The 26,344-nt window shown below is 50.6% G+C and overlaps 2 protein-coding genes across 2 annotated transcripts in view; both read right to left on the reverse strand.

Moving 5' to 3' along the window:
* Positions 1 to 26,344, reverse strand: part of LSM3 (LSM3 homolog, U6 small nuclear RNA and mRNA degradation associated) — a 183,068-nt gene that overhangs the window by 21,865 nt on the left and 134,859 nt on the right. The window lies entirely within an intron of this gene.
* On the reverse strand, positions 8,384 to 13,083 carry LOC308507690 (uncharacterized protein). The gene has a single exon (XM_081072968.1). It carries the CDS (start codon positions 12,721 to 12,723, stop codon positions 11,761 to 11,763), a length of 963 nt encoding a protein of 320 aa, XP_080929094.1. The 5' UTR covers positions 12,724 to 13,083; the 3' UTR covers positions 8,384 to 11,760.

The raw sequence follows: 26,344 nt of genomic DNA on the forward strand, positions 1-26,344 counted from the left end.
CATCTCCTGCTCAGCGCTGCTGCTGGTGGAGCCACAGGAGAACCGGGTGCCTGCCCCAGCCCCTCATGCTAGGTTTTGTTTACCTTTTTCTTCCCACAGATTCCTCCTTAATAACCCTGGAGACAGGAGTCTCCCCGGCAGGGAGGTGGGAGACAGGATCTGGGTGGAGGCACTGAGGCAGTTCCCCTGGTGACGTGGGCAGTAGTCGGATGGCACCTGCTAGAAAGAAGCTAGATTTGTAAAGGAATAGAAGGAAATTCAGTCAGCTCCAAGGGGTCTAAGTTAGGGGAGAAATCTAAGGTTCTGGAGCCATGTGTTCACTGTTTTGTGTCATTAGAGATCCACGGAGGAGCTTCTGAACACATAGAGTCTGAGCCCGGATCGTGGTCTCAGACTGGCTCCTCATCCCAGTCATAGCCTCTTATCAACAGCCTCAAATATAAACTGAGCCCTGGTCCTAATTATAGGCCAAGGCCTGAATTTGTCCCCAAAGCCCTAGTTCTGCTTATAGACCTACCTCTGATTTGGGCCGTAGATGGAGCCCTGACTCTAGTCATAGCCCAGGCTCTAACCCTGAAAACAGGCTGAGCCCTGATCTTAGTTCCAGGCTGAGCCCTGATCCTGGTCATAACCTGGGCCTTCACTCTGGTCACAGATGGAACTGGGTTTCAGGCTGACACCTGATGTTGGTCACAGGCTGAGTCCTCGTTTGGGCCATAGACTTAGGCTTCATCCTGGTCTTAGAGCCCTGGCCCTAACCACAGACTGCTCCACAGTCCTGGTTCATGGAATGAACTAAGGCCTGACATGAGTGTATGTTCAGAACTGTTCTTGGCCCTTCTCTGAGCCCAAACATTAACCCAGATGAATTGTAACCCCAGTTCTAGACTGAGACCTCAGCTCTGACCCTGATCTCTAGATGACCTCTAACCAGAAACTCTGATCAGACTGAGCCCTGATTCTGGTTAAAGACTGAGCACTAACTCCAACCTTGGGCTTAGCCCCAATCCTAAATGCTGCCAAACCACACACCAGCTTCTCAGATTCTATTTTCTCAGGACTACCCCTTTCAAAGTATAAACCTGTCCCCTAAAAAGGAACCAAGACAGACCATTAGTACTCATTCCTGTCAAGATGTCCTTGAAGGAATGAATCAGGAAACTAGCCTTGAGAGTCAGGAGACAGAGGGAAGCAGAGATAATTGCTTCCAAGCAAGAAACCGAGCTGGGTAGGTGGTTACCCTGAAGGAACAGGAAGAGGGAAAGAGAGAATGTGATGTTGGGGGCAGGAGAGCAGACTGTTCCAGACTTCCCTGTAATGATGGGGGTGGGAGCCTTTTACTGTGCCCTACTGAGAGCCATTCATCCATTCATTTACTCAATAAACACTACAGAGCACCACCCGCCGTCTTTCATCCATTCCACCATGCATTCAGTAAGCATATGTTATATGTGGGAGAGCCCTGTTGGGTGGGTTTCTCAGTGGGTGTCTCCAGGGTTATAAAGTACCCTCTCCCCTCTCTTAAATTATTACCCCGATTCTAGCTTCTGAGGGCATTGGGAGATGATTCTTACAGTCAGGAAGAGGTGGCAAGTCGCCTTCTCTCTTAGAGCCTCAGTTTCCCCTCTTACTAACGGGCATTTGTGCAGCGTGAAGGGAATGCCAGTTAAGCATATACCAACGCAGTATGAGGCATAAAGTCAGAGCGTAATCAGTGCTGCCCCTTCCTTGACTGCTAGTGTGGATGGGAGGAAGTCCTCACCATTGGTATATATAACAACACAAAATAATGGTGACGGAGATTGCCCCTTGGAAGGCCAATGGCTGCTGGCTGGAAGGCTGGGCCTCAGTTTCCCCGTCTGTAAACAGTAGGGTTGGACTTGATAATCCTGCCGTTCTAGCTACCCCTGGATGCCCCGTAGCTGGATTTCAGGGTAAAAGGGGATGATGGAAAACCCCTGAACTTGGACATCGTTTCAGCTGCTCTGGATGTTAATCTGTTGCACGGCAGAATCCAGGACAGTTATAAAACCTGGCCCAGCAAACTCTCCCCACCCCGAGGGACCCACAGGCAGCATCTGGCCACAGCATAGCACACCAGCCTGAAGTCCCCAAGATCACACTGGCCTTGACCCGGGTTCAGCAGATTTGGGTATGTCCTCAGGAAGTCACTACTCCCCCACTGAGAAACTCTGGGCCTCAGTTTCCCCATGCCTCACGTGGAGCAGTAGAAGGAGCACAGCCTTTGAGGGGCTGACGGGCCTCAGTATGACTATCAGTCCGTCCCTTATGAGCTGGGGGAGCTCGGCTAACTTAGTCGCTCTCAGCCTTAGTCTTCTTGCCTGGATAATGGGATGATGAGATGTTGATTTTCGGACTGTGATTGAGAAGTGGAGGGGATGGAGACAGCTGGCTCAGGCAGCACAGAGTACTCAGCAGGCACACTATAATTGCAGGCAGGTGTTATCACTCCTGGGCTTGAGCTGGGATTTACACACCGTGGTTCCTGGGGTGTGTCCATGGTGGCTGGAGACAGGGGGAGAAGAACGAAATGACTGGACTCAGGACCTTGAGTTGTTTTTATCCAATGGGCTGCTTTGTAAGAATTCGTTTGGAGAACGAAGGCTGAAGCTAAAAGATACTCCCACAAGAAAGTTCAAGATCTCTGAGTTAGGACTGAAATGCTGTGATTGACAAAGGACCTACTGTGTGCAGGGCTCTGGGCAGGCTTTGGGGAGGGCAAAGTGAGTGTCTCCCAATCTTTGGACTGTGCCCATGATTCTTGCGGTGTATGAAAGGGCTGTGCAGAATGGGGGTGCTTTCAGTCCAGGGCAGTGTTCATTTTCCCCGTTGTTTCCCATACAATGGTTCACCAACAGCTGCCTCTTAAGAAGCTCCACTGTGCCTCACAATACGATAGGTGCTCTCCCTTCAGCAGAATGTCTGATGAGCAAACAAGAGGATTACCAGACAGGTAGGCACTGCTACTTCTCTCCACGTTTCACAGATGGGGAAACTGAGATACAGAGCTGTGCCACAACTTTCCGAAGGCCACGCAGACACTGAAAGGTAGAGCCTGGATTCACAGGCAGGGCTGGTGGCTTCAGAGCCCTGGGTTGGCCCCCAGCCCTCTCTACCCCGATGGTCAGAGTGAGGCTGGGTGGCCCCTGGGTGGTTATTTTTGCCCATTTGTTCCCCACCTCGTGTGTTGCTAGAGGCACTTGGAATGGAAGAAGTGCTTGCTTGTTCTGAGTACTTTTTCCTTGCATGTATTTTGTTCTGTTTTGTGGCCAACTCCAAAGTGCCTTTGTTAAGCCAAAGGGGAAAGAAATTTGTGGCCGGCGTGTGACCAAAAAAATGAGATGAGCAGGTGTGAATAAGGGGGAAGGGAGACCAAGATGAGGTGAAGGGAGTCTACGAGGCAGGGGAACTCAATATCGCTGAACATTCGCTATGAGCCAGGCACTAAGCACCATTGTTGCGCAGGGGACCCTTCTCACTGCGCCATTTGTCGTGCAGGGTCTCCGCTCCCGCTCCCCACATAAGAACACAGGACATGGTGAGGCCAAAAAGGAACACCCACGGAGCCATAAGTAGGGGAGTCATACCACTATATTCTCACCGGCAGCATCCGCCTCTCTGCAATCCGCTCTTGCTAGCCCCCATCTTCTCTGCTAGCGTAGCCACAGCAGTTATATTAGTGGCCAATGGCTTACGGGTTACAGCTGACGGCCAACTAGCCACAGCTGCTGGCCATCTGATCACAGTTGATGGCCATTTACTACCCGAGCCAGCACCTTTCTATTGTGAGGCCGAGAGCCTGGAAACTGTTTTTTGGGGGCTTTGTCCCCACAACCATGCTCTCAGGTGGGCATTGTATGGATGAGGAAATTGAGGCAAAGTGGTGGGTTAGCTGTAGAGCCAATACTGGCAGCCAGGGGTGTGTCACTCCCTGTGCTCTTTGCAAGGCCAGTGAGTCCCTGTGGGCCTGGCACTGTTTCCTCTAGCCCTCCTCAGGTGTTCCTCAGAGACCCTGCCCAGGACCAGAGCCTTTCCAGAAGGGATCTCCAGGGCAGCATCTCAAGACTGAGATTAGCCTCACGCAGGACCCCAGCACACAGCACAGGCTCCCAAGACCCTCCTGCACAGCGGCAGTTGGTGTGGTTGTCGGCAGTACTGGGACTGAGCCAGACAGACCTGAGTTTGAGTCCTGGCTTCACCCCCACGCCCTCTCATGAATTTGATCATGTTCTTTATCCCTTTGGTTTCATATTCTGTGAAATGGGGACAAGAAACCTGTTGGGGAGACAGGAAGAACTAGGAAGAGGAAACTAGTAAAAATGAAAAGTGGACTAAGGGTCTGTCCCGCTTTCTGACTAACCCATACAGACTCCAGGCGTGAGACAGGACACTGGAAACAGAGGCTCCATCTGACAGACCCTCAGGGCCAGGTCTTGTGTGGGGTGTGCGGCCATAGGGATGGACGAGGTGGGCGCCCTGCCCTCAAGGAGCTCCCAGTCCAAAAGGGGAGGTGGATCAACTCCATCTGGTCTAAGGGAAGAGGTGGACACTCCATCTAATCTATGGGGGGAGGCAGACAGACCACTCATTCCAAGGGGAGATTCAGATGCTATCTAACTTGGGAGGGGGAACAGACACCCAAGTCAGTCCAGGAAGGAGATGAACACTCCATCCATTCTAGAGAGATGGACACACTCTGTAGTGTTTCCATAGTGGCTCAGAATACAAGGTGGGGACATAAAGACACATACATCCTCGATCATTTAACAACTATTTAGGAAGCACTTACCGTGTGCCTGGCCTCATGCCAGGTGCTGGGTGAATGGGTGAGCTGACAGCCTTCGATGATAGTTGGGCGTTATGGAAATAGGCAGTGAGGGTGGAAGGCTAGGATCCTTCTGGGGGTTCAGAATTCAAAGTGGGGTGTGAACCTCTGATAGTTCCTCACAGGGCTGCAGATGTCAGCAAACCAGAGCCTCAGAATTTTCCCTTTCAGTCTTTTCTTCCCACGATGCTCTTCAGGACACGACAGTTAGTGATCTGCTGTGTGACATTGCACAATATCACCCGTCTCTTTCGATTTAGGCACCAGATACTTGGAGGTTTGTCTCAATGATCTATTGATGCTTAAAATAGAGTGGCTTAAAATAGCAACCATTTTCTTAGCCCTGTCATCTGGTCTGGGTTAAGCTGGACACTTCTGCTGGTTTTATCGGGACTCACTGAGGCAGCTGCCCACACCTTGGGGTCACATAGTGTAAGATGGCACCCCTTAGGTCTGGGCTAGTGTAGGTTGGCTAATGCACACGTCTCCAGCAGGCTAGCTCGGGCTTCTCCATTGGATGCGGCTTTCCAGAACAAACTCCAGAATGCAAGCACTTTCTAAACCTCTGCTTATTTCACATTTGCTATGTCCCATTGGCTAAAGCAAATCACATGGCTAAGCCCAGAGTCAGTGTGGGAGGGGGCTACACAAGGGCAAAATACAGGGAGGTGTGATTCATGGGGAGCCATTACTGTACCAGCCTGCCACCGCCTCCCCAGGCTTTCCTGCCTCTGCACCTATGTCCAGACTGTTCCTTTGCTTGCTATGCCCTGCTTGGCAAATTCCTACTTGGGTAAGTTAGGTGGCTTCTCTGTGCCTCAGTCTCCTCATCTGTAAAATAGAGCTAACTAGAGTGACTTCATTCAAGAGTTATTTTGAAGATTAAATGAGTTAATACGTGAAAAGCTCTCAGAAGAGTGCCTGGCACAGAGTACATCCTCAAGAAATGCCTGCTATTACTATCATTATGATAATTCTTAGTATGATTATTCCCACCCTCATTCTTCAAAGCTCTGCTCACGGGGTCTCCTCCTCCCTGAAGCCTTCTTGGATTCTCCCCAGCCAAGCCTCACCCCTGGGCCTGGCCTTTTCCGGTCCACCTTCCCCTTATGCATGGGACTCCTGAGGGAAGGGAGACCCAGCCAGCACAGGGCCTCTGCGAAGACAGTCCCCAGTGACCCCATTTGACGGAGGTGGAAACTGAGGCTCTTAGAGACGAGGTGATTTGCCCAGGTCAAAGGCTGGTAGGTGGGTAATCTGGGAGTTAAATCTAGGCGTGACTCTAGCATCTGTGTTTGTCCACCTCACTATCCAGCACCCCACTCGGTGTCTACATGGGCCGATGTTGGATACTTAAAGGGAAGCCTCTTAGTTTGAGGGAGGAGGGAGGTCCGGGTGCAGCTAAGGTGAGTGTAGAACCCAGAGGGACCCCTGGCCTGCTGCTGTCGGCGCAGGCTACCTAGAAGACATGAAATGAAATAAGGAGAAAGAAGTGCAGAGAGGCAGAGGTAATGTGCCCAAGGCCACAACCAGGTTGTGGCAGGTCACCCTGACCATGTCACCATAGCCTTCTCCATCTTGGCCATATCCCTGTGGGTCTCAGGAATGTGACTTTGGTCCCATCAACCGGGGTTACTTCTTGGGCTTCCAGGTACTAAGCAGCTCCCCCGTCCAGAGGATGGGACGGTGTAGCCCACCTTCCAGGCTTTCAGGCCAGTGCATGTGTCACTTAAACACATTTCCCTGGCTTCCGTGGGGTCAGTGTCTGCCTGGAACCTCCAGGCTAAGGGAAGAAACCCCACAGGCGTGAAGGATAACACTGTCTTAAGCCTGTGAGAGCTGAACAAAGATAGGTTGTAAAGGAATTTACGTCCTCTGAAAGGTTGGGCACTGGCCCAGGGAACTAATGACTCCACAGAAACACGACCTGTCCCTGTGTGAATAGTACCTTTCACTGGGATCCTGGAATGATCACTGAGTGACTGGGCAAGTCACATCCCCTCCCTGAGTCTTGGAAACTCCACCTGTAAAACGAGAGTGAAAATCACCACCTCATGGGGTGTGAAAATCACTGCCCCGCTGCTTGTCATTCCACCATTATTGCACATTTAGTCTGGCACGTAATAAGTATTGGCCTGGCCTAGAGAAGCTTGTTTTTCCCCCCAGTTTTTTAAATTGTGGTAAAATACACGTAACATAAAACTTGCCATCTTAACTGTTTTGTTTTGTTTTGTTTTAAGCTTATAAGAGTTTATTTGAGCCAAACAGACTACAATTTCCGGGAAGCAAAGTCTCAGCGGATTGAGCAAACGCTCCCTATCTTTACTGTATTTAAGTGTACTGTTCAGTGGAACTAAACACATTCGTAATGTGCAACCATCACCACCATCCATACGCATAATCCTTTTCATCTTGTAAAATGGAAACTGGCCCCATTAAATACTAATTCCCCATTTCCTCCTCCCCCAGACCCTGGCAAACACCATTTACTTTCTGCTTTTCCTGGAGAAGCTTTTAACACGTCTAGAATCTCCTGGGGAAAGGAGGGGCACACCCCCAATGATCAGTTAATACATGAAGTAGCAGCCATGACCTTAGTTAGCACTTAGTTACTGCATTTATGGGGGGCTAGCTAAGACCAGTGCAGACAGCTGGGACACACCAGCCCCAAGGAGTTACGTGCAATCCATTTATCACCTAACCTTCCTTGTTTTTAAATTGTTCTTTGTTTTATTTTATATAAGTATGATTTATAGACAGTGAAATGTGCCCTGTATTCGTTTTCCAGGGCTGCCATAACGAGGACCACCAACCGGGTGACTTAAACAACAGAAATTTATTGTCTCACAGTTCTGGAGGCTGGAGTCCAAGACCAGGGTTCCAGCAGGGTTTCTTCTGAGGCCTCTCTCTGCTTGGCTTGTATAGCAGCCATCTTCTCCCTGTGTCCGCACATGCTCATTGCTCTGTGTGTGTGTCTGTGTCCTAATCTCTTATAAGGTCACCAGTCCTATTGGATTAGGGCCCGTCCGTATGACCTCATTTTAACTCCCTCCCCGGCTTTATTTAGGTATAACTGACAAATAAAATTGTATAAACTTAAGGTGCACAGTGTGATGATTTGATACATGTATGTATTGTGTAATGATTACCACAATGAAGTTAGTTACCGCATCTATCACCTCACATAGATAGCTTTTTATTTTTTTATGGGGAGAACACTTAAGATCTACTCTCTTAGCAAATGTCAAGGCTATAACTATAGTCATCATGCTGTACGGGAGATCCTCAGACTTATTCATCTCCTGTGGAAAGTTTGTACGTGTGATCAACATTTCCACATACTCTCCCCAACCCCCAGCCCCTGGCAACCACTGTTCTCTCTGGTTCTACGAGTCCAACTTTTAAAAATTCCACATCTAAGTGAGATCATACAGTGTTTGTCTTTCTCTGTCTGACTTGTTACACTTAGCCTAATACTCTCAAGGTCCAAGCATGTTGTCACAAACAGCAGGATTTCCTTCTTTTTTTTTTATGTCTGAATAATATTCCACATATTTATACCATATTTTCTTTATCCATCCTAAGCAGACACTTTGGTTGCTTCTACATCTTGGCTATTGTGAAGAATGCTGCAGTGAACTTGCAGGTACAGTTGTCTTTTTAAGATAGTGATTTCATTTCTTTTGGATATATGTCCTGAAGCAGCATTGCTGATTCATATGGTAGTTCTATTTTTAATTTTTTGAGGAACCATCATAGTTTTCCATAGTGGCTGCACCAATTTACATTCCCACCGACAGTGCACAAGGGTTCCCCTTTCTCCACATCCTTGCTAACACTTATTTCTTGTGTTTTTGATAAGAGCCATCCTAACAGGGGTAAGTTGGTATCTCATTATGGTTTTGATTTGCATTTCCCTGATGATTAGTGAGGCTGAGCCCCTTTTCATGTACCTGTTGCCCGTCTGCATGTCTTCTTTGGAAGAATGTCTATTCAGGCTTCCCTTTAACGTAATCACCTCTTTTACGGCCCTACCTCCAAATACAGTTACACTCTGAGGTACTGAGGGTTAGGACTGAGACATATGAACTTGGGGGAGGGACACAGTTCAGCCCCTAACGGATCCCTTTTCAGTTTATACTCTGATGAGTTTTGACAAATGCGTATTCCCATGTAGTAAATGCCACAATCAAGAGGCAAAACCTACTAGTATAAAATAATATTGATCGTCAACTATAATTTAAAACATATATTGTCACAGGATGTAAGATACAATATAGGGAATATAGATAATGGTATCGTAATAGCTATATACGGTATTATATAGCTGTCAGATGGGTAGTAGACTTAGTGGGGCTATCCCTCTGTGAGGGGTGTAAATGTTTAATCACTATGCTGTTTTGTACACCTGAAACTAATAATAAAAAAATGCAAAATCCATTATCCCAAAGTCATTACCCTTGTGTCCCTCTGTAGACAGTTGCCACTTCCCACCCTCGTGCCACTATGGATTCCATTTTTTTTTCTAGAGTTTAACATAAATGGGATCACATGGTGTGTACTATTTGGAGTCTGGCTTCTCCCCCTCAGCAGAATGGTGCTGGGGTTCACCTATGTTGTGCACATCAGTAGTTTGTTCCTTTTTATTCCTCAGTAGTTCCTTTGTATGGAGGGACCCCTGTTCAAGGGACATTTGGGTGGTTTCCAAACTGGAGTTATTAAGAGTAAAGCTTCTTAAGCATTTGGGTCTAGGTCTTTGTGTGGCCACATATTTTCATTTCTCTTGGGTATCCCCACCTGGCAGCTGAATCACTGGATTGAACGGTAAGTGGATGTTTGACGTTATAACTATTCTCCTGCGTGACTCTACCACTTCACACTTCCACTAGCAGTGTTCGAGAGTTTCCGTTGCTTCGTCTCCTCGTCAACATTGGATGTGTGCAGTCGTTTTTATTACTACTTTAGTCCCAAAGGGTATGTACTAATGTCTCATTGTGGCTTAATTGCATTTCCCTTATGGCTAGTGATGTTGAGCATCTTTTCATGTGCTTACCTGCCATCATATACCTTTTGTCTTGTCCATTTTTAATTGGGTTGTCATTTTTTTATGGTGGTAAGAGATACATAACATAAAATTTACTGTTGTAACCATTTTTAGGTGTGTAGTTCAGTTTAGGCGGCATTCCGTACATTCACACTATTGTACAACCATCACCACCATCCACCTCCAAACACAGCTCCCCATTTCTCTTCCCCCAGCTCCTGGCAACCACCGTTCTACATTCTGTCTCTATGATCTGACTACTTTAGGGACCTCATATAACTAGAATCACACAGTATTGGTCTTTTTGAGACGGGCTTATTTCATGTAGCATAATGTCCTCGAGGTTCATCCACGTTGCAGCATGTGTCAGAATTTCCTTTTTTAAGGCTACTTAATATTCCATTGTACGAATATACCACATTTTGTTTATCCATTCATTTCTCAATGGACACATTTTAGCTCTTGTGACTAATGCTGAGATGAATATGGCTGCACAAATATCTCTTAGAGTTTCTGCTTCAATAATTGGGTAGCCATTTTATTATTGAGTTGTTGAAATCTTACTTTTGAATTAACTCCATACTTATCAACTTTGGCCATCTGTTAACTGTTTAATGTTTCAGCCAACATCTTACTTATCAGCTAACACTTTAGTTATTTGCCAGGCCTAACTTTTAGCCAAGATCTTAAAGAGGAGCTCACACCATGGTGATCAGGCAACTCCCTGTTTTATTAGAAACTAACATCTTTGTTTTCAGCTAAATACCTTCATTTTCAGTTAACACTTTGGTTAGCAGCTACCATCTTCTTTTTCAGCGACACTTGGGGACATCAATTTCCTTATTAATGGACATTAATGGATAAGACTTGGCTGAATTGGGAAAGGAAAATGGGGGACTTAATAAGGAAATGTGAAGACATTAAAGGCAGTACCTCTTTGTTGATGAGGGCGTCCTCAGGGTGTTCTTTCCTCATTTGAACTATAAATTGGGGAGGAGAATGAGCCCACCTTGTTCTCATGACTTCATTAGGGGGCACTGAGCCCCTCAACGGGCCTAGCCCCGTGTTCAGTGAGTACTTAATGACCCAGGTATAGGCACGCTCCCAGCCCCTGCTGCCCTCCCAGCTTTGCTGGGGGCAGGACAGGCGAGCGGAGCTCTGAGAACAGGGTCCTCCATGTTTCCTTCCAGCAAATGGGTCGCTCCAAGCCAATCCCGCGTGAAGTTACATCCCTGTAGTGAAAAAATAACTCAGGAATGAGCAGAGTTGATTTATGGGATGGGTTATGGGAAGGCCAGAGGGTGAGGCAGAAGTGGCAAAGATGCAGAAGGGCGAGAGGGGCCCAGGGCCCAGGAGCCAGCTCAGCCATGGGCCAAACATGGGAGCCCGTGATACAAGGCCCAGGGTCCATGGCACCAAATCCCTCATCCCTGCTCACAGAACTGTCTTCCTCTCCTATTCCTCCACAACTCCCTATACCCTGTGATGCAATCATGCCCCCAAAGTGGCCCTGTCCCCTGCCACTAAAACCATGAGAGTTCACTGCTCTGTGCCTTTGCAGTCATACCTATCCTATAGCTAGGATAGGCTTTCCATGACTCAGAGTCTGGCTTTCCATTAAAGTTTTTTGAATGAATGAATGAATGAATGAATGAATGAATGAATGAATGAATGAGTAAATGAATGAGCGAGTGGTGTGGGGCTATATGTCTTCTCCAGGGAAAGCATAAGCTCCAGTGGCTGTGAACTTTACTCTCATATCTTGCTGACATACCATGTGTTACTCAGAAACACCTGGAACCCCGTCCCCAGGACTCAAAGTGCAGGTCCGGGGATCTGGGATCTGATCCCTGCTCAGGCTGCATCTGGGTCAGATCTGGGTACCTTGCCCAAACTGAGCAGGGTGTGGAGTATCACACCTTGGACTCGGGCATCCTCTGGCCGTGGTCACCAGAAAAACACCTTCCTCTGCCGGGCACAGGCTGCAGGGCTCTGAGGGTGGCCCTGAGGGTGGCCCTGAGGGTGGCCCTGAGTGTGGCCCTGAGGGTGGCTCTGAGGGTGGCCCTGAGGGTGGCCGTGAGGGTGGCTCTGAGGGTGGCTCTGAGGGTGGTCCTGAAGGTGGCTCTGAGGGTGGCCCTGAGGGTGGCCCTGAGGGTGGCCCTGAGGGTGGCTCTGAGGGTGGCCCTGAGGGTGGCTCTGAGGGTGGCCCTGAGGGTGGCCGTGAGTGTGGCTCTGAGGGTGGCCGTGAGGGTGACTCTGAGGGTGGCTCTGAGGGTGGCTCTGAGGGTGGTCCTGAAGGTGGCCCTGAGGGTGGCCCTGAGGGTGGCCCTGAGGGTGGCCCTGAGGGTGGCTCTGAGGGTGGCCCTGAGGGTGGCTCTGAGGGTGGCCCTGAGGGTGGCCGTGAGGGTGGCTCTGAGGGTGGCCGTGAGGGTGACTCTGAGGGTGGCTCTGAGGGTGGCTCTGAGGGTGGTCCTGAAGGTGGCTCTGAGGGTGGCCCTGAGGGTGGCTCTGAGGGTGGCCCTGAGGGTGGCTCTGAGGGTGGCCCTGAGGGTGGCCGTGAGGGTGACTCTGAGGGTGGCTCTGAGGGTGGCTCTGAGGGTGGTCCTGAAGGTGGCTCTGAGGGTGGCCCTGAGGGTGGCCCTGAGGGTGGCCGTGAGGGTGGCTCTGAGGGTGGCCGTGAGGGTGGCCCTGAGGGTGGCCCTGAGGGTGGCTCTGAGGGTGGTCCTGAAGGTGGCTCTGAGGGTGGCCCTGAGGGTGGCCCTGAGGGTGGCTCTGAGGGTGGCTCTGAGGGTGGCTCTGAGGGTGGCTCTGAGGGTGTCTCTGAGCCTCGCATGGTTCCCACCTCAGCCCTCTGCTCCTGAACTTACTGCGTGACCCCAGGTAGTCACGTGACCTCTCTAGCCCCACACCTGCTTCACTCACACATTTGTCGGACCTAGCGTACATGAGGCTCCCTCATCTTCCTACCATTCCCCCATCGGCATGGGACATATCCAGCTAGTTCTCAACTCAGGGCCTTTGCACTAGCTGTTCCTTCTTCCTGGAATGCTCTCCCCCAGATCTTGGTCTCTCCCCTCCTTTGTGTCTTAGCCCAAAAGTCACCTGCTCAATGAGGACTTTCCTGGCCATCCCAGGAGGCATGAGGTCAGCCCAGCCCTGCTGTACCTCCCCTCCCTGGGTGGTCTCAGTGCCTGGGAGGGGACAGCTCTCTGTTGGGTCCAGAGTCTCACATCCCAAACATGTGGGGACCAAAGGGCACTGGACTGCAGGATTCTGGACCCTCCATCTGCTGTGGGCTGCTGGTTAAACCCGGTAATGATATCAGATGTCATTACTGATACCCCTAAAAAATAGTTCATAAGGTTGATTTTACGGTTGGGGAAACTGGGTTCAGAGAGGGCAGTGACTTCTCTGAAACCACACAACACTGCGGGGCGAAGACTGCAAATTCATGCTCTGCCTGTCCCCTTGGCTCCGCCTCCTAGCTAAGTCTCTGACCCTCTGGCTTCCTGAAGATTTGCTTCTGGCTCCATAAAACTCCATAAAACAGGCCACAGACTCCATGAAGCAAGGCAGTGGCAGCAGAGGACAGAGGAGAGAGTCTGTGCCCAGAAGGGAAGCCATGTGACTATGAACCGAGGAGCTGGGACCAAGGTCCACTGAGACTGGCTGACACTGAATTTCTATTCCATTCTGTGTCTAAGCCCCACTCGATTTGCCCCATTTGTCTGGGACATTCCCAGCCTGAGCACTGCAAGTCCTACATCCCAGGAACTCCAGTCCTGGATGAATTGGGACTGTTGGTCACTCTTGAGTAAAGGGAGGTCGAGGCAGGTGGGAGGCCCAGCCCTGCAAAGCTGGAAGGTGGAAATGAAAAGGTGTGAGTGGCAGACATGGCTACCTTGGCCTGTGGCAGCCCTGCTGGGCTTGGGAAGCTGAGATGAAACAAAGAGGGGGATGACATTCCAGGGACCTCAAAGGCCAAGCACGGGACTTGAGCATCAGGAACCCTGTAACGTTTTGGTCGCTACGCCCGGGAGGAAGGAGACACTGGGAGAAGAAAACTAAGCCCCTGGAACTCTCTACCCGCAGCAACTGGTCCTGGCAGGAGGGGAATGGCTCACTTTCTTGCCCTGCCAGCCTCCAGGCATTGCAGACACAGTGGGTTCTTTCTTGGAGAAGAATTCAGTAACAAAACACTGAACAACACCCCGTGATTCAGCCCCTGCCTGAGGGGCTTTGTAAGGGGTTGGCAGAGAGATAAGCAAACCCTAAACAGCTGCTTCTCTGAGAGGTTCTGTAATTGGAAATATTCTCCGGTCTGTCCCAGAGCCAGAGGCCAGAGGGTCCTGGGGGCCGGATTAACCCTGGCCTGCGCCTCCTCAGTGGGGGCGGCACATGCCTGTGGTTTAGGGCGTTGGGGGCTGAATCCAGCTGGAATCTTGGCTAGGAGGACCAGCAGCCAACGCAGCTGCCCCAAGGATGCAAGGAGAAGTCCTGACAACAGAAATGCTGACTGCATTCCCCATGGTTACAGCTTCACGCCTGCTTACTCCCTACAACCCATCCACAGCCCAGGAAATGGAGGCCCAGAGAGGGCAAACAGCTGGCTTACCCAAGGTCACCCTGTCAGCTGCAAACCACATCTGGACCCTGTTGATATCCCCGGTGCCTAACTCAGGGCTGCTGAGTGGGCGCTCGCAGAATGAAGGAGGAAGAACAAACAGCAGTAGTTAACACTCAGACCAAGTGGGCGATGGTTTCGCGCTCTCCACCTCACCCCTGCTTGTCTCTTCCAGAGCTCCAGGTAGGGTTTCCTGAGGACGGGTTACGTGGGTAAAACAAGGTGTGAAAACCCTTACATGAGTCTACTAGTTCTCAAAGTGGGGTTCCCAGACTACCACCAGCAGCATCTAGAACTCGGTAGAAATGCGTTTTCTTGGCCCCTCCACTGGCCTACAGGGTGGGGACGAGGGATCAGTGTGTTAACAAGCCTCCAGCAGATTCCAATATTCCATCAAGGCTGACAGCCCCTGCTCCAGTCCAATGCAAGAGAGGAAACTGAGGCCCAGGTGGTCTCCCCTTCTCATGGCAGAGCCCAGAACATACCCTGGGCGTTTCCCAGCAACCAGCTCCCCCTTCCTAACAATAGGTACTTCTCTCTGGAGAGAATGACCTCCTTGCCAGAAAGTAATTCACTGAGGTCTTTGTCCTCCACAAGACTGGAAGCTCCTTGAGGGCAAACACGACATCTGATTGTCTCTGTCTTCTGAGACAGAGAAGACAGATACCTGGCCGTTCTAAAGCACGTGCTTATTAAACTGTCAATGAACTTAACGAGTTCTCTTTTATACATTTCCGTGTAAGAGTGACTACCTCACCCTTCCACCAAGGTCGGGCAGGTTACTCCTCCTTTCTTTGTGGGTGCCCTCTGGTCAGGGAGGACAGTGTGGTTAGCTGTGCCCCTTAGTTGGCACCAGGACGGTCGGGCCCATGGCCTCCAGTCTAGCCTGGTATTTCTCCCTTGCTCAGAGTTGATTCCCAATCCACTAAGTCACTTGGATAAGCTCAGAGATCTCTGATCATCACCCACGGCTGTCTCCTGGCATTCGCACGCCTTCTATTGGTCCCTTCCCCTCCCCCAGCATCTCTGCCCACTTAGCATGTCTCTGTTCTAAGAGCAACGCTTCAAACCAAGACAGGACTCTGAACCTCAGATGCTTCTGGAATTATCATCTATTCTCCTTTTCGACACTGTTCCTCTCTCTCTACACACCCTTTTCCAGGGGCCAACAAGATCTCTAGTGTTCTCATTCTAGCAGTGGGGTTTCAAACTCAGAGCTAAGTCAGGTGAGAAAACTCCATGGCAGCAATGGGATTCAGAGGTGGCTGCACTTTGGTGTATGTCCCTGCTGTCCTCAGTGCCCAAGAAGTACGTGAGCGTACAAAAATCCCATAGCATGGGGCTCAGCTGCCACATGACATGTAAGCACCTCATTCTAACGTGTGCCAGAGAAAGGGTTAGGCTGCACAGAACGCAGCACAGGGGGCCGCCGCTAAACACTCTGCTCACCTTCCTCCCTCACTGCCCCTGCTCTGGACAATAGTACCGGCCTCCCCCAGGCTCCCTGCCTCCAGTCATACCCTGTCCAATCTGCCCATGGCACTGCAGTGGCCATAGCACACCACGGCTAGACTCCTCTCAGAGAGCCCTGCCCTGTGCAGGACACAGTCTGAATCCTTAGCCTGGCATTCCAGGCTCCTGATGGTCTGACCCTAACTTGACATTGTGGCCTCTCCCTCCATGAGCCCTTCACAGGCCCTCCAATCCAGGGCTCCATTCCACCAAACATACCAGACCCATCACTTCCAAGCCTTTGCCCTGCTGTCCCCACCCTGCTGTCCCCGCCACCTGAGACCCACATCCTCCCCTCCCTCTCCCTGGCCATTCATTCAGTTAATAACTCATTCCACATTGACTGATCCCTTCTGCAAAATCCAGGCTCCTCTCTTTTTTTCCCGCTTCTTCCACCGCCCCCCTGACCCCCCAAAGCCATTGTTTCTCAGTCTAGTTGTGTAGGACACAGCTCTCTGGCCCGTGCTGGTATTATGAGCCTTGTGCTCCCCCCGGCTGAGGCAGTTGCCTTCCGTCAGTCGGCCACTCACAGCAGCTCTTGCTGACTGTCGGCCACTCATGCTGGCCCCCGGCCGCTCACGACAGCCCACGGCAGCCCACTGCAGCCCACTGCAGCCCACTGCAGCCCACGACATCCCAGATCCAGGGAGAGCCGTTGTTCACGATCTTAGCTGTAGAGGGCGAAGCTCACTGGCCCATGTGGGAATCGAACCCACAACCTCTGCGTTAGGAGCAGGGCGCTCCAACCACCTGAGCCACTGGGCAGGCTGGCTCCTGCTCTCTTAGGCCTCCAGTCTGGAGGGGAGGAAATAATTCAGGTTTCCCAAGGAAGTAAAGCCTGAGCAGGAACTGGAGAAAGAAGGGAAGGAAGAGCATTCCAAGAGCAGGGAATAGCCTGCAAAGACCATGAAGCAGGAGGGAGCAGGACAAGACTGCCTTCAGCATGTGCCCAGAGCCATTGCTCAGAAGAACCCCTAGCTTGAGCTTTAAAGCTCCTGGTTGCTGCCTTGAAATTCATAATAATTTTATCTTTGAACGTGCGTTGCTGACATCTGATGGGACCATGGAGCCTGAACCAGGGACTCGGACCCTGGCTGCATGTGGTCCTGCCTCCTGCCACTTCTCCATGACATTAAATGTCCCATGCATGACCCCTCTTCCTGGTACCCCAGGCTCTGCCTGGTGACCCCTGCTGCCTTCTGCCAGGAGCCTGGGAGCAGGCACAAAAAGGGTCAGGGTCACACGCCCCGCAGCACCTCAGAGAACAAGGCAGCGGGTATCCTCACCCCAAGCTGGCAGCATGAGGCACGTGGTGAGCTATTCCAGCAGAGGGATCAAAGTACCTCATACGGAGGGACGCCACCCCAGAGGAAGGGCACAATACCCTGTGCGTTCCTGTTACTGTGGGTTGGGGCGGCCAGCCAGGGAAGGCAGATGCCTGGCTTGGTCTACCACCCTTGTCTGGGGCAGCGCATTGGTCAGGCAGCCCATGGGAGGGGGAAGCTGGGTGCATGAGTCCTGAGGTGTAGAGCAAGCCCCAGGTGCTGGTGTGTAGGGCCCCCATGAGTGCCCCTGCACCCAAAGGAATGTAACATTAAAGAGCAAATACAAAACAGCATGGCAGGTTGAGAGAGAAAGACAGACAGAGAGAGAGAGAGAGAGACAGAGACAGAGACAGAGACAGAGACAGAGAGAGACGCAGTCAGCGAAAGAATGGTAAAGCTTTATATCTTAGTCCCTTTAGTGATACTTTAGTCCTGCCTTTCGAATGGGGCCCCGGACAGTGTGGCTGGACAGAGGGAAGTGGACAGGGAACAGATCACTGCGCTCCAGACCTGTGCCGGAAGGCTTAGGAAACCCTCTCCCCAGTGGGCATGGTCAGAGGAATTAATCCTATTTCCAGGGGAGGAATACAGGGCCTAGAGGGAGGAGGGCCTGTTCCAGATGATGCGCTCTGGGGCCCGGGTCAAGCTGCCACTAGGTCAGGGACATTGCGTTTCCCGGGAGGTGGGGCCGTTCTGAAACCCAGAGTTCCGGCGGCAGTGGGGGAGTTGCAAGCAGGAGGGGGCTGGCACAGATCATTTAGGGTCTGGAGCCTGCCAAGGCCCAGGGGCTGCCTGCCCCACCCAGCAGCATCCTGGCCCCAAACACCCAAACAGCCATTCTGAGCTTGCCCATCAGATACAGGCTAGCCTTACATCACACCGCTCCCAGCCTCCAGCGCTGATGGAGCCAGTGCTGGACCAAGGGCAGGAGTGAGTTTCAAAACAACAAAAGCAGAACCAGGGAGGAGGCTGGGGGGTGGGCGGGGGATGTGTTTTCCCTCTGACTTTCCTACCCCCACCCACGAAGTCTCTGGTTTCCTGAGCCCATATTTTTCCGGTGAAGAGAGACCACGATCAGTGTCTTGCAGGCAGACACTCAACCTCCCCCGACTAAGGCTGCTGGATCACACGTGGGACGGTCAGTTACATGGAAATTTCAGATAAACACGTAAAATGTTTTTAGTGCAAGTATATTCCAAACATTGCACAGGCCATACTTATACTAAAAAATGCTGATTTGAAATTCAAATATAAGTGGGTATCCTTTATGTCTATTTGAGAAATCTGGCAACCACACTCCCACTCAGCCCACACGCTCCACCTCCAGACAGTAACCCTGAAACTATCCAAGAACTGTCACAGTTCAAGCCCAGGTGAACATTTTCAGGAAACCCCAGGGGAGAGCGACTTAGAAATCACATTTCACCATTGGGAACCTGAGGTCCAGAAAGCCAAAGGCTTTGCCTGAGGTCGCCTAGCAGAGCATGTCTGTCCTGGACACGTGGATGGCGCCTGGCACGGCTGGGTCACCAGTGAGGTGAGTTCAGTGATGCTGCGTCCACTTTGCAGAGAAGGAAACTGAGGTCCGGGGAGAGAGAGGAGCTTCCTGGGGCTCACGGGAAGTCTCTCTGCAGTGTACCACAAAATTAATTAACCCTGACCCTAACTCAAGGCTCCAGCCTCCAAAGCCACCACCCACCCCCCTGGTTTGGGGGCTAAGGATATGTGGTTTAGGGAGAGGGATGTCGGGTTTGAACCTCATCACCCTGTCTGGGTGATCTTGGCCAAGTGCTTCCTTTCCCAGAGCCTCAGTTTTGTCATCTGTAAAATGGGGATAATGATATGCCTACTTCAGAGAAGCAGTGATGACAGAGTGAGGGAAATTCGTGAAGCCGCTACCTCCCGATTGCCTGGACCCTTAGCAGCTGGCATCCAGTTCCATTTCCAGCTACTTTCTACCCATTTGTACTGGCTCTTTCTCCCTGGGCTAGCTCTAGAGGCTTCCCCTGACTTTGAGGTCTCCACACCCCAAAGCAGACACAGGACCAGTGCAGAGAGAACCAGGGTCCACAGAACCCCTCCTATCTCTCATCCTTGCCACTATCTCTTCTGTGCATTCAGCCCCTTGGTCACTGTGCTCCAGGCCTCTGCCCAAGCCTCTGTCCCTTCTACTTGTCATGCCCTTTGCTCACCTATTACTTGACTAGCTCAGGGTCTCTTTCTTGCAACCCACAGCCTCGTTGCTTCCCCCAGACTGATCACATCTGGCACAACTACAACGATGGTGATAAAGCTGAGCCTTACCTGGTCCAAGCATGTCACATATATTGTCAGTTAATTTTCACAGCTCTCAAGTGTGGATTCTATTTTCATCCCGCTTTACAGAAAGGGTCATTGCAGCTGTCAGGGGCAGAGCCTGGCCCGGAAAGCAGGCTGCGCAGCTGCAGTCTGTGCACCCAAGTCACAGCTATGCTGCTTCTCTCTCACCGTGAATTCCCCAGCCCTGACACAGGCCTGGTGTGTAGTAGGGACTCGGTAAATACTCATCACATACGTGACCAGATGTATCGTATCAGATCAGTCTTTGCTCTTTCTGGGTCTATTTCCCCGACAAAATGCTCCTCCTTGAGGGCAGCGACCGGACCGTATTTGTCTCATGACCAGCACAGAAACTGCTACACAGTAGGTGCTCAATAAATGCTTAAATAAAGAAAAGAATGAATGAAGCAGAAGTGATGGTTTGGGGGCCTAAAGAGACAAACAATGAGGAAGTCAGCCCAGAATTTCCCCTGCAAATGGGGCCACAGAGAGCACAGGCGAATGCCAAATTCATTTCAGGACCGTTGGTTATGTGTTCAAACCAGTTGGCAGCACAGGATGGCAAGGGGCCGGTTGCCCAGCTGAAGAGGCAGGCTGTGGGCTGAGGCAGTGCCGAGCTTGCAGAAAGCCCTCACAGGGGGCCCTCTCCAGCCTGCTCCATGTTCAGCCACACACTTTCAGTTTCAGTTTTTTAAAAAACACTTTGTTGAGATATAACCATAGGCCACAAAATTCATCCATTTAAAATGTGCAATTCAGCACTTCTTAGAGTAGTTACAGAGTTGTGCAACCATCACCACAATCTAATTTTAGGACATTTTCATCTCCCCAAAAGAAACCCTGCACCCAAAAGCAGTCACTCTCCATCCCTACCTCCTGGCCCCAGCCCTAGGCAACCACTCATCTACTTTCTGTCTTTATGAATTCACCAGTTCTGCATATTTCATGTAAATGGAATCATACAATATGTGGCCTTTTGTGACTGGCTTCTTTCACTCAGCATAATGTGTTCAGGGTTTATCCATACTGTGATATGTGTCAGTACCATATTCCTTTTTATTGCTAATAATGTTCCGTTGTACGGATACTGCATTTTGTTTATACATTCCTCAGTTGATGGACATTGGTTATTTGTTTTTTGTGCTTTTTTTAAAATTTATTGGGGTGACAATTGTTCGTGAAATTACATAATTTCAGGTGTACAATTCTGTCTTACATCATCTATAAATCCCATTGTGTGTTCACCACCCAGAGTCAGTTCTCCTTCCATCACCATATATTTGACCCCCCTTACCTTCATCTCCCTCCCCCCACCCCCCTTACCCTCTGGGAACCACTAAACTATTGTCTGTGTCTATGAGTTTTTGTTTCTCATTTGTTTGTCTTGTTCTTTTGTTGGACATTGGTTTTTAACCAATGTTTAGCTGCTATGATAATATTGCTACGAACTCTCGTGTACAAGTTCAGTGTGGACATACGTTTTCATCTCTCTTGTGTATATGCCTAGGAGTAGAATTGCGTCATATAAGAACTCTATATAGTGACTCATGTAATCAACGTTTGGTTCCCTCTTAATTTGGGGGAGAAAAGAGCAATAATCTTTCTTGAACAATTTAAAAACACATTCTAACACCTAAACAGTCCTGTAGCTTCTGCAAAGCCAAGCCCCAAAGAGAGGGTCCTGGAAGGGATTAGGCACCTCAGTGAGTCACGTGAGGTCAAATCCTGGCTTTGCCACCGAGGGAGTGACTTTGCCAAAGTGTGTCCACCTCACTGGATCTCAGTGTCCTTGGCTACTTTTCATAGATATTTTCATATACAGCTTGAAGAGCTTTTGTGAGGATTAAGTGAGAGGATAGGTGAAGACTTCCTGGCACCCTGTAGGGCCTCGATATAAGATTGGGAAAGTCATTTAATGTAGCAAACACAGGTTTGACACCGTCATTTTACAGCTGGGAAGACTAAGGCCTGGGAAAGACTAGGATTTTCTCAGAATCAGGACATTGAGTGTAGGCACAGCCCCTCCACCTCCACCATTTCTCAGGCACATTTCAGGTGAAGGAGAAGTCAGGTCAGAACACCCCCTATGTCACACTTGGGTTTTTGCCTTCACCCCTTCTCCTCCTGCCAACTGAAACGATCGGCTGGGCATGGGGAGGGGTCTATAAAATGATACTTCTCTCATCAGTGGCTGTGAGGATTTAAATGGGAAAATAGATGCAGAATTAAGCTCTCAGGCCTGGCATTTATAAAGTGTTTAGAGCAAATGGGGGCTGTTGCTTCCAGCTATTCAGAGAGACACAGGGGCAAGGGGGGTGGGGGGCAGAAATAAAAAGAGAACTGGGAGACAACATCATTTACAAGAACCACCAGTCCAGGTACCTCCGTCATAAGAGCTGTGATGAGAAAGACAGACGGCACCAAGCTGGCGAGGATCTGGAACACCACCGGTGGGAGTGTAGAACGGCACAGGCACTTTGGAAAGCTCTGGCAGAACCTCCCAGAGCTGAGCACACATGTACACCGGGACGCAGTAATCCCCCGCTAGCTGTTTACGCAACCGAGATATGTACTATGATCACCAACAATCCTGTTCAAGAATGCGAGCGCTGTCTGTAACAGCTCCAAGCTGGAAACACCCCACATATCCAACAACAGGACAATGGGCACAGGCTGTGCCCAGGCGAGGGAATTCCAGACGGCAAAGAGCACGGATGACCTGGAGCAGTTTCCACACCAACCTGGATGAGTCTCACAGATGTGCTGTGGAGCCAAAGAAGCCAGACACAGAGGAGCACACAGTGCACGGCCCCGTTTGTGTAAAGGTCCCACTCAGCCAAATGGGCTCTATGGTGACGAAGTCAGGAGCATGGCCCCCGGTGGGGAGGAATGCGGGGGCTTATGTGATGCCTGCTGGTTCTATTCCGCTTCCTGATCTGGGTGACATGGTGTGTTCAGGTTGTGAAAACTCATAAAGCTCTTCATGTGCAGGTTCTGTCCTTTTGGGTATGAACGTCTTACTCTAAACAAGTTTTCTGACAAATAGAAGCATACTCATTTGTTAAGAACGCACACCAAGGGGCAGGCATTCCACATTTGAGCAGGGTCCCTTACATTGGGGAAGGTGGCAGAGGGGAACTGAGAGGAGAAGATAATGAAGCAAGCCTGGGGGGTGCAGCTGGCACGGGCCAATGACGGCCACGTGCCTGGCTCAGGTGGGGAGTGGGAGTATTCATTTAGTGCTTAGCACTGGGGCCCAAAGGAAAAAACTGTTTCCTCATGATTGTTATTACTTTAGGTCAAATGGTCTTCAAACTTGAAGAGCACACAGCCACTATAGATTATATTTACAAAGTATAGACATGATACCATACTAGCATATTATGTAGATTATAAAACGCATACTCAAGGTGGAATTTTGAAAAGGATCACGAGTGGACACAAGCATTCCGATCTCTTCTTTGCTCCCCCAGTAACTGCTGCTCAGGACACCCCTGCCCAGCTCAGAGTTCACGTTCCCCCAGAGAGATGGCTGAGGGGGCAGGGCCTGGGAACAATGTTCCAGACCCCCCATCCCATGGGCTTTGTGGCTGCCCCATGAACCCTCTAGGAAGGAAGACATTAAGCCTCCGGCAGTATACTGATCAGGGCAAAAAGCGTAAGGCAGGCTTTTGTGTTTTGTTTAACCTGTAAGATTTGCACCAGCTCCTGTTCCAAGCACTTCACAAATATTAACTCATTTCATCTTCAACAAGGAGAATTTCTATGTTGACTGTATTTTAGTAGGTGGGGAATTGAGGCGCAGAGGGGTTAAGTAACTTTCCAAAGTCACACAGCCAGGGAGGAAGAAAACCAGGCTTTGAACCAGGACAGTCTGGCTCCAGAGCCCATGCTCTCTCCCACACGGACCACGGCCAGTCTCACCTCCGGCTTCCCGGAAGGAGGAGTATCTATTCCCAGAGAAGGTCCAGAGGGAGCAAGTGAATGTCAAACCCCTAGCTTTTCCTGAGGGCCAGCTGCAAGAAACACCCGAACAAAAATATAATTACCATCATCAGTCACAGATGCAGAGACTGAGGTTCAGCCAGAAGAAATGACCTGCCTCAAGCCCCACAGGCTGGTGTTCAAGCTCAGGGATTCAAGCTCAGGTCTGTCAAACTTCCAAGGCATGCTCTTCCCCAGCAGCAGAGCTGCCCCAAGAAAGCCCTGTTTTGAAATGAGCACTGGAGGAGTCCTGAGGCCCTAGTTCTAGCACCAGTTCTGCCATTGGCTCACTGCTTTCTCTCAGGCCAGTCCCGAGAAAGGTCTCAGTTCCCCTGGGCAACATGTGACTGATGGGAGGGCTTAAACTCAACAGTCACTTCTAGCCTTTCAGCCCTTATGTTTCCCAGTGTTGGTGAAGGCAGGCCGGACACCAGCAGGGAGAAGCCATTTGGGATTTGGGATGCAGACATCCAGGAGGGCTTCCTGGAGGAGGTGACGTTAGTTTACCTCAGGAGGGGCCCTCAGAGCCACACCCTGTATGGGCTGAGTTGTCAGCCCATTTTATAGAATGGGAAGCAAATGGCCTGATGTTACAGAGTGAGCAAGTGGCAGTCTCTGAATTTGAACCCAGAGCTGCCAGAGCCCTTGTCTCTAACACAGCAGATTGGAGGAGAGGTGGCCACGCTTAGCTCATGAGTTTTAATAGATGGAACTAAGATATGACCACCAAAAGTTAGGTCCCAAGGCAGAATGTGCGTAGCAAACACTAGGTGCTCAATAAAAGTCTAAGAGAGAAGAGAAGAAAGGGGCCCACAGCTGACTCCAGTCTGGCAGGCACCAGGCTTCCCACCAAGCAGTCAGGCCCAGCTGGGCCCCTTTGGGGACAGGAACCTGAAATATTTGGGGGCCGTGCCAGATGCACACTACACAGAGCGCACTTATTAGGATAATTAGAGCAATGTTTTCTGCTTTGCTGGCTGCCAGGCAGCTCCTTATTGTACCCAGTCCTGGCTCAGGTGAGGTCACTGCCTTCCGAGGGTGAGGGCAGGGCAGGACCGGACCCTGTGGAGTCTCCAGAATTCAGGGGTCAGCCCAACTGGAGGAGCCGAATCCCTGATGCAGCCTGTCACAAACCCTCTCTCTGTGACCTGGCTGGTACCCAGTGACCCACCTAGACTGCAAAAACCACCAGCTGAGGGACAGACTGGTTAGGAAACATGGACTCTTCCCCTCGGACAGCATGGACAGCAAGGGGCACAGGCCATCCTGGGCCTCATCCCACAGCAGCCTTGACCTTCTCCGTCTGCACACACCCTGAGACGGGAGGCTCGCCACCTCTCAAGTGGCCTCCGTGGTGCCCTCCAGGGCAGCAGAACGAATCTGAGTTGGCTGCCTTGGACCATGTGGAGCATGTGCCACTTAGCTGGCAATTACAGCTCAGGCTCAGGAGCCAGATAGACCTGAGCTCAAGGACTTAACCTCTCTCTCCCTCAGTTTCCTGATTTGTACAATGGGGAGAAAAATAGAATGTATTTGGTGGTTGTGAGAATTAAATAGGTTAATATATTCAAAGCATTTAGGACAGTGCAGGGTACAGAGTGAGCACTATGTAAGTGTTAGCTGTCAGTACTACACTGCTACTATTACTACAGATGTTATTATCATTCTGATTCAACTAGTTACCACCTGTTTCTTAACCTCTCTGACACTCAGACTTCTCTTCTGAAACATTAAGATAACTATTCTACCTGCCTCACAGGGTTGTCATAAGGATGAGATGGGCTAACACCTGCACACGCAAATTACCACATGGTGCCTGGCATGCAACTGGCGTTCTGCATCACGATTCTGAGGCCTGATGTCAGAAGAGCTGGGTTTAAGTTTCCATATTTGTTGCTGGGTGACCCTGAGCAACTCACTTAACCTCTCTGAATTCTGGTTTCCTCATGGCTTGGATACAGTGGGTGCTCCATAATATGATCCCGTCACTGCCTTCGCAGGCATGTTCCCGCACACAGCCCCCAGAGGTGGTCCCCAGAGGTCACTGAGTCTGCAAAGGGGTCACCTTATCCACTGGAGACTTCACAGGGGATGGGCACTCCCAGGAAAGCTCACAGGAGTGGCAGCAGCTCAGGCTCGTAGTGGAAGCCCCTCCAGTATGTAAAGGAGGGCGTTTTAATTAAGTCCTACTGGTGGCAGAGGGGACACAATGAAACCTGTGTGAGGCCTGGGTGCTCTGGCGACTTCCTGTGTCTTAGCCCCGCCTCCCCCCCCACCTGCTTACCCAGCTGTACTTACCCCCTTGCATCTGCCAGGAAGACCACTTACTCCTAACCCTACCGTGTCCCCAAACTCCACCCTGACCTCCTGGCCTTGCATCACCTGCAAGAATCACCACTAAACACATCCGGTCTATGATCAATTGCTTTCACACACAGGATGGTGCTGATTCGCCCCGACTCCAGGAGTGGGGGTGAGGGTGGCGGGGCGTCCATCCCTCATCCACATTGAGACTTCCCAAGGACACACAACCTGGAGTCTAACCTCTTGTCCTGTGCTCATAGCCTTAAGTTGTTTCTGCTCTGCGAGACTTTGATCTCACCTCTAGCTCTATGCAGGGAAGAAAATGAAATACTTAACAATTGTCATGGCACACAGGAACCAACTGGAACAGATGCCAGCTGCAAACA

The sequence above is a fragment of the Rhinolophus hipposideros genome, assembly GCF_964194185.1.
Source record: "Rhinolophus hipposideros genome assembly, chromosome: 14".
Taxonomy (NCBI): Eukaryota; Metazoa; Chordata; class Mammalia; order Chiroptera; family Rhinolophidae; genus Rhinolophus; species Rhinolophus hipposideros.

Excerpts from the sequence above, each read along its gene's own strand:
- LOC308507690 (XM_081072968.1), bottom strand. The coding sequence starts at position 12,723 with ATGCGAGGCTCAGAGACACCCTCAGAGCCACCCTCAGAGCCACCCTCA.